General features: G+C 42.2%; 1 protein-coding gene across 4 annotated transcripts in view; it reads right to left on the reverse strand.

The window, feature by feature from the left end:
* Positions 1-16,324, reverse strand: part of MYO1B (myosin IB) — a 113,262-nt gene that overhangs the window by 15,113 nt on the left and 81,825 nt on the right. For 2 of the 4 annotated variants that reach the window (XM_055811731.1, XM_055811730.1), the window contains exons 14-24: positions 15,534-15,638; positions 13,984-14,046; positions 13,043-13,243; positions 10,713-10,939; positions 10,334-10,534; positions 8,973-9,066; positions 8,385-8,534; positions 6,152-6,220; positions 4,412-4,498; positions 4,007-4,093; positions 1,092-1,178 (exon numbers count right to left, since the gene is read on the reverse strand). In XM_055811731.1, the coding sequence (XP_055667706.1) occupies positions 1,092-1,178; positions 4,007-4,093; positions 4,412-4,498; positions 6,152-6,220; positions 8,385-8,534; positions 8,973-9,066; positions 10,334-10,534; positions 10,713-10,939; positions 13,043-13,243; positions 13,984-14,046; positions 15,534-15,638 (1,371 nt within the window). The remainder of the gene's footprint in view (positions 1-1,091; positions 1,179-4,006; positions 4,094-4,411; positions 4,499-6,151; positions 6,221-8,384; positions 8,535-8,972; positions 9,067-10,333; positions 10,535-10,712; positions 10,940-13,042; positions 13,244-13,983; positions 14,047-15,533; positions 15,639-16,324) is intronic. The other 2 variants (XM_055811732.1, XM_005241317.4) reach the window with 2 other exon arrangements.

A 16,324-nucleotide genomic window follows, 5' to 3' on the forward strand; every position in this document is an offset into this window, starting at 1 on the left:
TGTTCTTGTTTTGAAATCCTAAAAACAGACCTGCTTTGGCAGTAGTACCTAAAGTGTGATTCTGTTCTGCAGAAGGACTTCTTAAAATGGCTCCTTTGGATTTCCAGCTCTCGTTTCCATGTGGGTATTGTAATGGAATTTTTTATATACATAATATATTATATAGAATGATATGCTTTGTAACTATTTTCCCCATTTCATCACTGTTAGGGTAAGTATACGAGAATACGAAGTTGGACTTTGCATTATCAAGCGAAATGCTCCCTTTTACACGCCCGTAGCCTGTGCTATCCCTGTTAGCAGAAGGGCCACCCAGCCAGACAGAAGGGATTCAGATTCCGCAGCTCTTCAGGACTGCGTCTGCACAATGATGTTTGGAAGCTGGATCATGCAAATCGTTTGGGCACAGACCCGAAACATCTCAAGATGCCATTTTCATCGTCTATTTACAGAGCAGAACTACATTCTTCCAGATTACAAATGTGTTTTCTCTTGCCAACCAGTCCTTGAAAGCAAGGGACAGAAACCAAAAGACCCTTGGACATCTCAATTTTCTGGAATTCATGGCTGCCACAAGCCATAGGCAAGTGCATGCAATGCTGTGGCCTAGAAAGGCTGACGGAGGCAAGAGGACGTTAGTTTTTGTTAGCTTTGCGCCGTGCCCTCGACGCTGGGCAGGGGTTGAGCGTGAGCAGCAGTGGAGGCACACAGCTGCACCCCGCTTCCCATTCAAACAAGCAGAGGTCACAAGAAGAAAATACATCCTTGTAATCTTTCGGGATAGGATCTTTGCCAACGTAGGTCAGGTTTTTAAGCCAACAACCGTCACACAGTCCCTTTAATCTGACATTTGCCTTTTGCTTCAAATTCCCAATAGGACAAAAAACACCTGGTGCCTCAATACTGCTGTAAATGAGGCGTTTTCAGCTCAGGAATGTTTCAGTAAAATCCATGACAAAATCAAGCAACGCAATTCTGTGTAAAAACCATCCCTGCTAGTGAGCCCACACAACCGCTTGTTTATTAAGTGTTAGTAAGATGCCACACTTTATTGAGTTCATGTTGACAGATGAGAGGGTTTGAGAAAGTACCTTCAGTCCAAGCCAGTAAGCCCAAATGACTGCAACAGCATGCTTACGCCTAGCCTCCTCCTTCAAGCGTTTCAACTCCCTTCGAGCCTAAAAGGTTCAGATAGTGAACAAAAGAGACAGCCCGATGCAGACAGCACAACGACCAGGAAAAGGCTTCTCCTAAACAGGACAGCCAACTTACAATCAAGACACGGAAAGGTGGAAGAACAGCATTTAACCTTGAAAACCCAACGTGTCAGTGTGGATTGGTGTGAAGCCACAGAGGAGGTCAAAAAAAGCCTCCAATGCTGCGTAAGGGGCACACAGAGGTCAGAATTTTGTCAGCCCCATTATTCACTGCCAACGTTTCCATCTCCTCGTCCGAGCACAGCTCGCAGCCAGCGGTAGGTATCTCCTAATCCGATTCTAATGGAGACCTTTGCGCAGCTGTGTGACCAAAAGGATGCGTATGAAAATCAAGACCTACTAAAATCTCCCTATCGAGTCACTTCTTCCACTCGTGAGTGCCTGGCCAGGGCAGAATCAATTCTGAAAGCAGGTATGTAAGGATGAATTACCGGCACTGTGGTGAGGGCTTTCATTCCCGAGGGTGTTTTTTATTTTGATCTTCATGTACCTTAAAAAAAAATTCTCTAGCCTGGTTAATAATCTTCTCCAGTCTGTCTTTATGGAATGAAGGGGTAACCCCCCCACCCCCCCCAAACCCAGTGCCTTCCTCATGGGCAAAGAGACAGGCACCCACCTACATTTCATCAATCCTTCCCGGTTTAGGCAAGCAATTTGCAATTCTAAACACAAAGGCAAGCGTGGGCAACTTCACAGCATCTCCCATTTGAGGAGATACCAGGACATTTGTTATTCAGTTATCTGATGATAAAAGCCAAGTAAAACCAAGAGTTCCAGTCTGACAGCACCGGTGACCGCAGCTCTAGCCACGCATCTGCCCGTGTCGGGATACATGCCATCAGCAGCGGTGCAACAGCGGTGCCAGCCTGTGCCAGCGGCGCTTCCCCGGCACAGCTGGGCGGGTTAAAACCTGGGTCAGGTGCGGGGGTTAACCTGGGTCAGGTGTGGGGGTTAACCTGGGTCAGGTGCGGGGGTTAACCTGGACTCACAGAATGTGCTCTCACTGCTCTGCCTGGGACAAACGCTCCTACTGCACAGTGCTGTGAAAACAAGGGCTCTGCAAAGCTAAGTTTGTCTGTCTTGTGAAAAGGAAGGAGTACTTCAGGTCTAGAGCTTTTCTTTTTTTTCTTTCTTTTTTTTTTTTTTTTTTTTTGGTAATGCAAGTTATCTGACAATAAATTTCAGAAACTTTTGTTTTCAGCATTCCCCTGGGAAAAGAGAAAACATCACACCAATTCTCCCTCTTATCGAATACTGTAATTCTTTTTCTAATCTTAATTCAATTTAGATTATTATCTTTTTAGATTATTATCTTTAGATATATATTATTCTATTTTGATTACTTATAATAATTTAAGGAATAAAGATGTAATTTTTGCCTGAAATTCCTGTGAGTCAACTGGTAAAAATAACTACTAAAATATGTTAAAAACTATCCAAATCTACTAAATATTTAAACGAGGAGCTCTAAGACAGGTAACACTATTGCATCCACTTCCCAGATGTGTCCTTTTTAATTCTGAAGGATATCTTAAACCTAGGAAAGAAAGTACCACTTCTGCAGTGCTGAGCGATTTTGGGGGTGAAAGGACCTCTGGTTAAAAATAAAATAACTTACCGATGTATTGCATTGAAACAACCACAGGGGAAACAGTGAGTCTGTCCAGTTACACAGCTACCTAAATATCAAGCTAGAACTGAAAAGTTCCAGAGTGTCTCTAGTACAAGGGAAATTCCATACATGTTTGTGTGGATTCCCAGGGCTGCCATTTCATTAGAAATCTAATAGATTTATATCAAAATAGCAAAGGTCAAACTCAGCACTATACTCCAGATGTAATTTGAGCACATTTCTCCATCTAGTTGGCAAGGTGTTCTGACAACATCCTACCACCACCCCTCCAACCTAAATAACAACTGGAAAACATTTTCAACTTAATGTATTTACTGAATATGGTTTTCAACTAGATTACAAATTTATTAATTAAAGCCAATATATTTTCGGCCTCTAGTGAACAGCATTTCCTATGTTCACATAACCCACAACAGCAGGCTGGGGATTAGTAGGAATCTTTCAGTGGGACTTTGCTTCTGAAAACAAACAGCTGATGCTCGAATTCCTGGGATTTTTCTAGGGCTGGAAGTTTAGAATTGCAAACTACCATCATTTACTGCTAAAAGATCAGGTCATAAAACTGCGCTTTACTTTTACTTACGGAAATTTTCTTACTGGTTCAAATCACAGCCAGTGAATCAATTAAACCAATTAAAATTAATATTTAGTAGAACTTACTAGCCTTGGTTTGAACTTGTAAATGAAGACTGTCCAGGGTGCAGAATACACAGCCTGGGGAAAACCTCAGCTGGATCACTAACACAGTGTCACTGAAAGCACTTCTTGGGAGGGGGGCGGGGGGTGGGAAACACAGCAAACCCCCCCAACCTCCTTTCCCCCTGCAAACCATGCTTTGCATATTTACATTTAGTTAAATGCATTTCCTATTTTGAGAATACGGCAGTCTAGTCGTTTTTAATCTAGTCTAATGGCTTGTTAGTGCAAATCACTAGTTGGTTGCCATGCAGAGAATTTCCTACCCTACAAAAAACTGACGTACAAGACATTGTCAGATTTATTAAGTGTGGCATGAATGGAAATGGAAGGAATCAATGATCATGCTCTATTACCTAAAAGTCAATTGTATTAGTCATCACATCTCACTATGTACTACCGATTAAACGTTGATACTGTTGGGTAATGAAGGGGGGCATGTGATATATGCATGAAGTACCTTATATCCAAGCCAGTAAGCCCAAATAACAGCAATAGCATGTTTATTTCTAGCCTCCTCCTTCAGTCGTCTCAGTTCCCTTCGCGCCTGTGATGCATTTGAAAATGGGATATAGAAAAGCTTAGGAAAGAAAAGGTTACTGCAAGTCCCCAGTGGTGCGAGAAAGAAAGAAAGAAACAAGTCACTACAAACAGCAAATACTAAAGCATGTCCCAGCTTCCCAGACTGCACCAGCAAAAGAATGTTAGCAGCAAGAGAAACAAACAACCAAAACAATTTAAATAATTAAAGAAAAAAATCAGCAGTTTAAGCCACTGAAAATACGCCCAGATAACTTTATCCTGATGGGCCTTCTTCATTCTATGTAGGGACAACTAAGTGCACAATTTGTTGCCATTCTCTTACCTGGGTACCATGCCAATAAGCAGCAATTACTGTGGCAGCCTCGTTACAACGTTTCTGATGTTTAAGTTCCCGAAGAAGTTTCCGAGCCTGTAAACCATTGAAAAAGATTGTTTTATTAAAAAAAAAAATTACTATCATTTCTTAATGATTTTCAACTAAGGCACTGCAACCTATAAATCTAGGCAAAACCAAAAAAACCAACAATGCCTCCAAATCTCCAAGCAAATAAATTCATAAATGCTACACAGCCTAACGTCCGCTGGTCCCGGGAGGATTCTGCACGCAGTGAGAGCTCGGGATGGGCAGTGCAGGGGATCTCAGCTCAATGGTTAGTTGTCTCCCAGATTTGCTGCATCACCCAAGATACCTATGTGTCTGTCTGTACAACGGCAACAATGCTTTTGCTCCACACGGTGTACGTCTTAGCCATTTGCACTGCAATAAAGAATAAATTGCCTGGCTTCAGGTCACACTTGAGGTCACACCAGGCTTTTACCCAGGGCAGCACTACCACAAACAAGCGTGTTCTCCAGTGAGAAATGGAAAACCGTAACTCAAGATGAGATGCTGCTTTTACCCAGTTTTCTTCAAATAATGCTCATGGGAAAAGACAGCATGTCAACAGTTGGACTGGAAGGGTATTTTTAACTCATTTAAACAAAATAAAGACAAAGTAAAAAAAAAAAAAAATCAAGAAAAATAGCACTGTCAAATGATGCTAGCTTATTGCTGGCAAACTTTAAAACCCTCTGGGCAGGAGAGGGCTGTTCACACCTACAGCTAGTAACTGCAGCCCCCTCCTTCCCCACCTGAGAGCAAGGGAACTGACTCTAGAATTAAAGGCAGTCCTCTCTTCCCTGAACAGAGCAAAAAGCCACATTTTGTGAGGTGGCGGATGGTTAACAAGAAAACATTTTTCTCTGAAGCTGGACAGCAGTAGTTTCTTTAAGCACTGTGGCCACCTTCCTGTGAGCTGTTAACTGCATTTTCACCTGGTAGTTCAGCATCACTCCTTAAGCCTCTACTACAGGTGCAGGATTACCCCTTCATGAAGTACAAAGCTCTCAGAGAAGCAGCCAAGCCGTAGCCAGCTGAGGCAGAGGACAGGCACACAGCACAAGGTACTCGCCCAGCACAGGCTGAGCACAGGGCGCTGCCACCCCTCCGCCAAGCCAAGCACACACAGAATCGAGGGCTTCACCCCAGCAACATACTGCCCAGGTGACCTAAACTATTGTCAACCTGCTTTCAATCTTGTTCATTCTTTGAGCATCCTGTTTACCATAAAATAACCTCCAACCACAACTTAGTTCTTCCACATCAGTCCCACGTCACAGTTTCCCTAAGCCCAGCGGCAGAACCCCGCTCCAGAGCTGCTGGGCTGCCCGCTTGCGTGTACCTCCATCTGCTGTGAACATCAGGCTCCCTCATTGACACACGTGAAGCGGGCACCTCTGGCCAAATTCTCCGGCAGAAGACGGCCCAAGCACAACCCAGAAGCTAGCACGGTCCCAGCCACCCACGGGCACCATCTGCAGGGACATGCAGCCAGCCCAGGCTGCACACAGATGTCCCAAACCCACCTCTTCATGGCAAACGCAAGCATTTAACAGCAGCCGTGGCACAGCCCCAGCTCGGTGGGAGCTGGCGTGGAAGTCGGGAGGCTCAGTGCATTTGGAATGTGTTTCCTGACCCGCTCCTTACCTCCCCGTGCAGACACAGCTGCAACAGAAAACTCACCTTCCATCCTCTGATGTAAGACTGAACTATAATAGCCGAACTCTTTATCTTCTGATACTTTTTTTGTTGCTGTATTGGAAGTAAATATGTGATACTTAGAACATTTGCAACTGCAAAATACTGTGTAATAAAACATTCATTACTAACATTTGAAAATACGATTAAGGATACAAGCACTAAACGTAAAAATTGAACAATTTTTCATCATGCAGATGAGAGTGTAGATTCTGTACTCAACCAGAGGGGAAACAAAGCACATCAACAACGCTGCACGGACAATGTCACCCTCTGTGTACAGAAACACTAAGTTCATGGTCAGCAGCAGCACAAAAGTGACATGGATTAAACACTAACAGTAGCAGCTTTATTTGTCTGTCCCACCGACAGGGTAGCATACAAACCATCACAAATGCTCAGGTTTGTTGGCTAAGCTTTTTGCCATCTTTTCATAAGACTTGTGCTGTTCCTATTACCCACAGTCCCTTCATAATACCAAATGCTGATGATAACTTAGGAACAGGAAAAAAGAGAACCCATGGATTCCAGAATAACATGCTGGAATTCAAGTATGCCAGTCAGAACGTTAAATTTCCCAGAGAGCCGAGCATTTTCCTCCTAAAAAGTCAGACCTCCAGTAGACCAGTGCCTAGTATACTGCTAAGTGAACAACAGCTGACAGACTTTGCAACAAGGCTTTTAGACCGCACAGTCAGCCCACTCAATGGCAGTGAACATCTCTGCAAGCCAGCATCCCCCCAAGGCCACCTTCATGCCATGGCTGACATCCGTCATGCCTTGCAAGGGAACAGACAGGCAAGTGTCTGCAGATCCTTTGGCCAAGCCTCCAGCAGAAGGAGTTGTCAAAAAAGCTTGGTTCCTTAGGAAGGAATTCCTTAGGAAACACTCCAAATCACAGCGCCTAACAGTCACGTTGGGTTAGGAGAATAGTGCCCTCCATCTACAGGAGGAGGCTGAGGGAGTATTTTTATTGTCACCCGTAAGGAATTCTGAGAGTTTTGCTATGGTTTCATCCTCCATTCAAAGACAACTGCTGCCACAGTTCACCAGTGAACCAATAAAGGGCTACAGTTAATGATGTAAATATGGTCACAAATTTGTTTTCCTTTCTTCACATTAAACGTTGTGCCAATCTAGCTGTGGCAACTCTATTTTCAAATCATTAAGATTGTCTGAGATCATAATGAAGCCATGTGGGCACGATGCAATTCTGTAATCATGTTGTTTGTAGAAGCGGTGCATTCGGTCATGGAAGTTCAGAGAGAAGAGTTTTCACAGTAAAAAAGCATTTATTCATATTTCTTCCAAATGACCTGTACTTCTAATTATCCAAGACAACTGAACCAAACACTGATGGCTTTCAAGACGCTAAACAGAAGCGCTCGTTGACTAAAAACCAGTGATTGTCATTCTACAACTTGCAGTTTAAGAAGATGCTTTCTTTCCGTATCCTATATTTCATCAAGCTTTCGGATATGCACACACTAGTAAAATGCAGCTGTGTAGTAATTGTTTTAAAACTTAGAAAAGATTTACTGTTTTTAGGTCAATGTTATTTACTAACTGAGGAAACGAAACACGAGCCATATAACAGTACCGTTCAGTTCATGACATGGAATACGCAGTCTACAAACAGATTTGGAACTGTTTTAGAACTGTTTCAGCATCAATACTGAACTATACGACTTATGAGCTATCATTAAAACAAATCCCTGGGATGCTCCCAAGCAGCATTGTTGAGCCTCAGATGCAAAGGTTCCAAAAAAGGCAAAAATACAAAAAGCCTTAGGAATGACTGAATTCCACAGAATCGCACATGTATATTACTGAACATTTTTTTTCACACATTAACCATCTGTTTTGAAAGCCCTGTAACTGCCAGGCAGCATACCGCTCCAGCTGAATGAAACAGACTCTTCCCAGCTGGGCCACCAAGCCCTGCTCTCCTGGAGCTAACGGACTCTGGTGAGCTTTTTAATATTTTAAGCAGAAGCAGAATGTAAACGCTTAATAGTGCTCTACAGAATTGTCTTTATGCATGTTATTGGTACTGAAATACTAACATAAAATTGAATTCTTTCAGCACTTCTCCATATATATCAAGGAAAAATATTGTATGAAGGTTGCATGAAATACTGCAGCAAGGTTCTACGAAAAAATGTATTAAATGATGAAGACACAACCCCACACCCATTTAATAAGGACAGTATCTTACCGCGTATCTCCTGTACCAGGAAGCAATCACAATCTGGCTTTTTTTCATCAACAAGAAGTGTGTGCGGCACTTCCAACCTCTATAAATCTTCTCGATTAGAGTAGCCAGGTCCTCCAGCCGCTGCTTTCTCAGATCTTCTAGTTTGAAGAGCTGGGTGTGGGGGTTTGTAGGGTTTTGTTTGACATTGGAAGAAAAACAGCGAGGGAGAAGAGAGCAGAAAAAAACCCATAAGCAGTGCTATTGCAAGAGAAATCTCTCTGTCATTCAAGCCCCCCTTCAGATGCCTTTTGCTTTATTCATCTCCAGAGCTACAGGCAGCTACATCAGCAACGTTTGTGGCACAGATGCCGTTTGTTGCACAGAAGTTACATTAAATTCAGGCTGACAGCTACTGCAAAGCCTTAATTCACACCAATTGTACCAGGTCTAATATTAAAAAGTGCCTTTTTCAATGCTATCTTTCAAGGCAACACAGCAAAACACCATATCTAGAAAAATCTGTAGTAACCAGCTAGTGAATTACGCAGTTTGTAACAGGCCATCCTCATGAAAGACAGCTTGATTTTGCAGAAGACATTGCTCACTTACTGTTCTTGGGTTGCGGATGAATATCTTTGATCTGCCAAATGAAAATTCTTCTTCAGGGATTTCCAATTCATTAAACAGTACCTCTACTCCAGCCCTAGTAAGAAGTAAACGAGCTTAACAAACATGACCCCCAGCTCTAAAACTTCTTAGTTTACATATTCACAGATTAATTTACAGGAAGTATATGAAAGCATATTTTAAATTCTTAAATAGTGCTTGACATAAGAAGATTGAAAACCTAACTCATTTACTCACTGGTTATTTAGCTAAAAGCAAGAATAATCACTGTAAAGACTCAGAATAATATGATGAAAAAAGAGCAATTTTTATTTAACAGAATCAGCAATGGCTTATCTTTTCCTCCCACATCTATAATGAGCTTACTTAAAAAAAAAAAAAAAAGGAAGGAAAAAGGAAGAGCTCTCGCGCTAATGTCAAAATGTGAAAAAAGATCAATGAGTTTGACATATGCTAACGTTCTACACGCCACCAATTCTATTTTATAAATTTTACAAATTTTATGGATGTCAACAAAAAAGGAGTCACACAGATCTTTGCTATGACTGTAACAACACTGTTGCTGTCAATACTGCACTCCCACTGCTATCTCAATAACCTAAAGATTTAAATTGTAGCTAAAGATATTAATCTATTATGAAAGAAATTTAAATCATGCTATTGGTGGCCATGTGCAAAAAGGATTTAGAGAAGCTCATTTGCTGACCCAAGATGTCATCTATTTTTATACACGTGAATACTATGCAATTGAAAATTATATATTTAACACAGTGGATTTGCAAGAGGTATCATCTCATAGCTCTTCTCCAATCATTATGTAAAATTATTCTTGAAAGGACAGAGGAAGATTGCATGCCTGTCTTCAAAGAAGTGGGTGTTCCTATACTTTGAAAGTCGGTTATTAAAGATAAGCGTTCTTTTGATCTCTCCAGACCTCCTAGTCATTTTGATCCCACTCCAGCATCTCTCTCACCCTTTCTTTCAGGCCCGGATGAGTAAAGGCTGCAATATATTCCAAACCCAACGCGACTTCCTTGCTCACACACAAAATCTTTTCCATTAGTAGATCAGTTCATCACTAAAATCACCTCCTTTGCCAAGGAACTGTAATTTTTAGCCTACGGAAAATTACGTTTGCCAGTGAACGAACTCATCCAAAATCCAGAACAAGATGCTAAAGAACAATATACAGGTAAAACACTTGAGCTGCACTAGCCTACTTCTAAATTTACTTTTAAAATAACTGAAAGTTCAATAAATTAAAAAAAAAAAATCAGAATAGGAGGAAGGCAGTAATTTCCCTCACTGGAACAGGACAGGTCAGAACACCGCTGTTTTCCTACCTGGCTGGCCCTCTCCAGTGGGGCCACGTCTGCTTGCACAGCATTTTGTACCGTTCCAGGCACGGCTCGTACGCCTGCCTGAAGGCATAACCTGCCCTCCTGACCCGCACATTCTCCAGAAGACCGAGGTAGCGGATCTGGTGGCACACCAGGGCGTCATTGAAAACATGCGCAGCCTTCTTGTCGTTGGGTTTGATGCATCTGGAAAAGGAAATGAACAGGGATGCTTGTTTGCAGCACTATGTGTCAACAACTATTATTGTGAGTTTAAACCATAGATTTCAATAGTTTATCCTTGGAAATCAAGAATTTTTAGTTATTATTATATTTAACGTCACCGAATATAAATTCACCAAAGCTTTGCCACAGGGTAACTGACCTGATATAGTTTGGATTTTTGGTCTGAAGATTTTTCATCAGGGTGGCAACCGAAGCCTTGAACTGTGAACCTGCTGTTGGTGGTCTCTTTAGATTGATCTTAGCGGGGTTACCTTCTGGGAACAAGGCTTTAATAAGGGAGTGATTGGCCTTCCACATGGCCTGGGAGAGGTCGCGGTACAGAAGATCATTATTTTTGTCAACAAATCCTTCCACCTGGTACATAACCTGAACAAGACAGAAGAGTCTCGTCAGAGCACGTTTTGAACTGCAACACAGGCCAGTTCAAAATTGACCCAAGAAATTGATTTATCCTGCTTTCTCACAATCCAAAACAAACAAAAGATGTTTCAGCTTTCATTTCAGATTTGACATCTGGAAGACTATTTGCCGGATAAAATTTCTGTGAACATGCTACCTGAGAAAGATGCATTTTCTCACACCACTAACAGTTCCTTGTGCTGATCAAGGCTGGTTTCTGTAATGGAAAAAATCCCTTCTCCCGTGTTAGCTCCAATGCACCACCACTTGACAATACTCCAAAACAACCTTTTTTTGGCTGACAAATGCTTTCCTCCCTCTATTTTGAATCACAGCAGCAAAAAACCCTTTTCCCTTCAAAGTACTAATGCTTACATTATTTGCCTAACTAATACAAGATATGAAGTATCACCTCCTGATACCACAGCAGCAAGCAGCTTCTGCAGACCTCAAGGGACTTATTTTAAAGGACTTTTAGCAGGAAAACGGCCCAACAACAAGAAGCACGAATGCAAAGCTCTCCACTGGAGACCCAGGAGGCATCCAGGGGAACTTCAAGTAGATCTCAGGTTGCCACTAGCTTTTTGAATTTTTGAGGGTAGGGAATCTAGTTTGATTAACTGTGACAAGTCATCCAGCTGGTAACACGGATTCCTCAGCTTCATGATTTCTCAGTTCTGTGTAGATATGTACTATGTACACAGAATACTGAATACAGCTAATACTGACATAGCCATGTTTTACACAACAGCAAGCAACTGGGAACTCGGGCAGCGTTTTCCTTTGGAGCATGCGTCTCCGTTCCTGCAGGTGTGGCAAATGCCGCTACTGAAATAACAATTCATGTGAACTTGCTTATATTTCATAAAAGGAGGGTCAGACTTTTGTTGTCCAGTGACTAGATCAAAATGTTCTCCACTGAGGATGGAAAAACAACATTCCTCCCAAAATAGGAGGAATTCACTGACTGCTCTGCTGGGTCAGTGAATGCCCATAACAATCACAGACCCTCACCGCCTGCTAAGGCACCATCTGTTCACAGTCTTCTCGAAGTACCGGGGCATTTCCAGTTTGCTTTGAATTTCTGACAGCCAAAGAAACCTAAGTATTAATCCCCAATAGATTATATGCAGTTACAAAATCTTCTTGGCAAATGCATATAACAAAGTTACTGAACGGCTGCCTCAAAGGCTGCAAGTATGGTGTTTCCAGGACTATTCTGAGTGAGCAAATTATTGAACTATTCAAAATTGTACGACTGAGAAAATGTTAAAACCTAGGGAAACATTAAACAGTCCTAGGAAAATGAAACACTTCCCAAATATTCTTTATTGTGTGAAATTAACGGTTCAGCAGATTCGAACAAGAAGAATAGTTTCAGCCCCTACACTTGCTTTTACATTGGTTTTGTCTTCTTTAAAAGAATTTAATTATTTTCATTTTAATAAATAAAAAGTCATACTGAATCACACATCAAAAACTATAAGACTGGTATCTATTCATATTGCTTATGTCGCAAAAAGCAAACACATTTGCAAGCCCCCTGTATAGCTTTCTCTTCCATCTCTTTAAATGCAGACTGTCAGAATAAATTCAGTTCCTTCACATGTAAAGAAGCTCCACTTTCTCACCAACATGGCTAAGGACTTCAGCTAGTTCGGTGACAAAAACCTCATCTTCCAAAATACCTTGCCTTCATATGTGTGCAAAATTTGTCATTCTAAACAACGCTTCATTTCCAGAGACCTAGCAGGAGGAGATGTTCACCACCAAAGCACACGGGACATCCTCTCCCGCTGATGGAAAGCGAACTGCCCTCGATTTCAGCTAGAGTACTGTGATCTCGGAAAACCTTCCACCCCAAATCATGAATCTCAGGCTTAAGACTGAGAAGATCAGGACAGACCTGAATTTATTATTATTTTTTTTAATCAGCTACTGACTCAAGGAATTCTCCTCCATTTCTGTAACCTCACTGAGCGGATGAAGAGCCTCCCTGCTGTACCATCGCTGGGCTTCCCGGGGTACAAGGCTCCCCACACACCGCGCACTCCCAGTTCCACCAGGTACCTTCCCAGCGTAATGCTGAATCCTGAAGCAGCTGTGAGGCAAGGAGGTGTCGTTGAGGAATCGGGAGCACTTGCTCATCCTGCTCTCAAAATGCTGGTGAGTGGCACAGACTTGGTTCAGTTTTTCTAAAAAGGTGTCATCGGTAACGGTTCCTGGTCTCAGGCACTCTTCGTCTAGCATGGCCAGGATTCCAGTCTGGTTCTGAAGTTTCAGGACAAGAGCTTTAGTGTCTGTTTCCATCAAGGCTGCTCACCTGTTTGACTTCTGCTACCCAGAAAAACGTTCCACGAGCCACCTCGAAGTGTGGCTCTTTTCCTCATCCCTGTTTCTAACGGATTTTTCATATCTGCATTTTTAAAAGACCGCTTCTCTGATCTTGAACTTCATGTTGGAGCTTCACATCATTTATTCAGACTCTAGAAACTCCAACTTAACAAAGTAGGCAGTTTATGGGAAAAAACAGCATATGTCTTCTGTTAATGGCTAAAAACTATTCTTTAAGGAATTCTACCTTCCTTGCAGCGCTAAGTCCATAGGAAGTCCTCTTATTAGATGCAAGTACTTTCCGTACTCAGTACTCGGCATTCAGTTACAAGCCATTGAGTTTTCTAGCGTCATTATAAAAAGAAATGTTTACAATGCTGCATGTGTATCTGCTATTGAAAACAGCACTAAATGTAAACATTTAAGAGTTGTTTGGGTATTTTTCTTTTTGTTGTTTTGCACGGGTGCTACTGAACATTCCTAACAAAGTAACATATAGCCTTATATATTAGTTTTTTGAAGTAAAATCAACTTTTACCATAAAAAAATCAGATGACTAATACAATGAGTGACTTGCTTTACAAAACCAAAGTGCATAAGGCTGCGTACAGACTCTACAGGTAAATTTAATCCACACATTAAAAAATTATTCAGATAAATTCTTGAATGCAACTTACATTTTCTATTAGGTCACAAATTATAGCGTTGTTGAAATACTCAATATGAGTCCATTCAATCCCCTGTAAGAAAAAAATAAAGAAATGTGTGAACAGGAGAAGGATGAACAGGGAGCTTTTCCTTTAGGCAATTATATTCCACTTACCTAAGATACTACTTTCAGATTTAATTCTATAGGCTTACCAACCTTCTATTTATTAAGAAAGAAATGCAATCATCTACTACTAACATGATCTGTGCAAAATGACCGCCCTTGAGCAGCTGCCAAACTTGCTCTCCATTCCTTTCCCCCACCCGTGTCAGCTTCCCATGCACTCCCCTGGCGCCCCGCCACGCTCCCCCGCCCCAGCACCCTCTGCCCACGCTCCCGCTGCCTGCAAGGGAACCGGCCCATTGCCCTGCAAGCAGCCGAGAGCAACATTTCTAAGCTCTTAGTTGTTGTTTTGTTTTGTTTTTTAATGGGAGGAAGAAAGAGGGCTAAATTTAGCTGAGACCATCTGAAAAATCCAAAGGTTGGCTGTTGTTCAGATATTCCTAATACCCTATTTTTTTTTTCAAATATCAGTGATAAAATTTCCAAGATGAGATGCCAAATGCATCAGGGGGTAACACTGGTAGGGCAAAGGACTGGAAAAAGAAAGCACAAATTTACTTTTTCATTTGCGTTCTGTGCTATACTTCTCGCAGTTAAGTTTTATCAGAGCATTTGAAATACCATTCAAGAACCAAATTGCAGTAACGATGTTTCAAGAGTTTCACCACTGAATGCAAAAAGAAAAAAAGACACGCCCAAATATTATCCTCAGGATTGTAAGGCAGGAACTTTATTTACATTTTTAGGAATGTTTATATAGCGAAGTGGTATCTTCCAATTTGAGTACAGACAGCATACACCAGTTTTCTACAGCTGTGATCCGATATTTCATCTGAGCTCTGTAGATCATGGGGGTACTCCTAAAATCCACTAAAACTTTAACTTGATGTTCACTTACAGGGTAACATCAAACACCAGAGTCTGGGTTCCAAAGTGCATCTCAAATTTACCCATAAAGCTCACACAGCTCCCTCTAATACTTAATTGAAAGAAAACTAGAACCAAAAATATATTTGCCGTTTCTTTCCTCTCACGTGCTCTTGTTTTACCTACCCAGTCCCCCTCTGGCACAGGATTAGCTGTGGCTGCTGTTGGGGTGTATCCTAGGTACCGCTGCGTAACCCAAAACACAGGCTGTAGGGTAACGGCACTAATACCAGGATGTCAGATTAGCCTCCTAATAAATTAATTAGCCTTTGCTCAGAACCACCAGCCACTGTGGCAAATGGACGAGCACTCGGTCTGGTTTTTACCTGGAGGACTCATCATGTGAAACAAACCCCAAGCCAACCGTTCCTGCTCAGTGTAACTACCACAGGGTCCTACACAAACATGCTCCACGCCAGGTCAGCAAAGCGACGGTTCCCTAAAAAGAGGTTCCAGCTTGGATGCCTGTGTACCTCACAGGGACAATGGGAAGAGGAGAGGACAAGGAAAGACCCGTTCACGTTTTACCTCTCGGATGTACTCCTCCTGCTCTTCCTTGAGGGTCAGCTCAATGAAGATCTGCTGCAGCTTCTCATTACAGTAGTTAATAATGAATTGCTCAAAGCTGTTGTCCTGTCAGATAAAACAAGTTTGCATTGGCTGTTGTGTAGACACCCAGGAACTCGGCTGGAGTGAGTTACTGCAGCAGCTGCAATTCCACAAGCCGCTCCATTAACTACTCCTTCCAGTTTTGCCAAGTGATGGCTGGAGTTGTATTTTATTGAGATTAGTTTGGAAATTCTAGACCAAATCCTTCCCTGCAGCTTTCTTCCTTGGGAGGGACAAACCCTCTGTGAGTGATATCCATGATGCCTCTGTATCAACTCCTTGGGATAAGCCATAAGGGCACCTGTGGTGTCAGGGAATAAAAAACAGTTTTGCCTGCACTTATCGATCCCCATATGTCCAAAGTAGCCTGCTGCAGCTTCGGATAAATAAAATTGTATCAGCAGCATTAGCTCTTTTCCACTCAAAGAATCCTGTTTCACTAGTGATCGAGGCTCGAGCTGCTATTCTGGCCGCAGCTGAGCGGGGGTTTAGGGATTATTGGCTCCAGAGGTCACCCCACCCCCTCCCTGCCAACAAACTGCTCGTGTAATTGCCTGCTGAAACGATGGGAATTAAAAAAGAACTTTATCAACTAAAAAATCCTGCAAAAGGCTAATTCATATAAAAGTGGGTTAGGGAGCAAGCACGGGCGTGACGCTTTGGAGCAGGGGCTGGAGCAGAGCCCAGGAGAGGGGGGCTGCAGCCCCAGC

The sequence above is a fragment of the Falco peregrinus genome, chromosome 8, assembly GCF_023634155.1.
Source record: "Falco peregrinus isolate bFalPer1 chromosome 8, bFalPer1.pri, whole genome shotgun sequence".
NCBI classification, from domain to species: domain Eukaryota; kingdom Metazoa; phylum Chordata; class Aves; order Falconiformes; family Falconidae; genus Falco; species Falco peregrinus.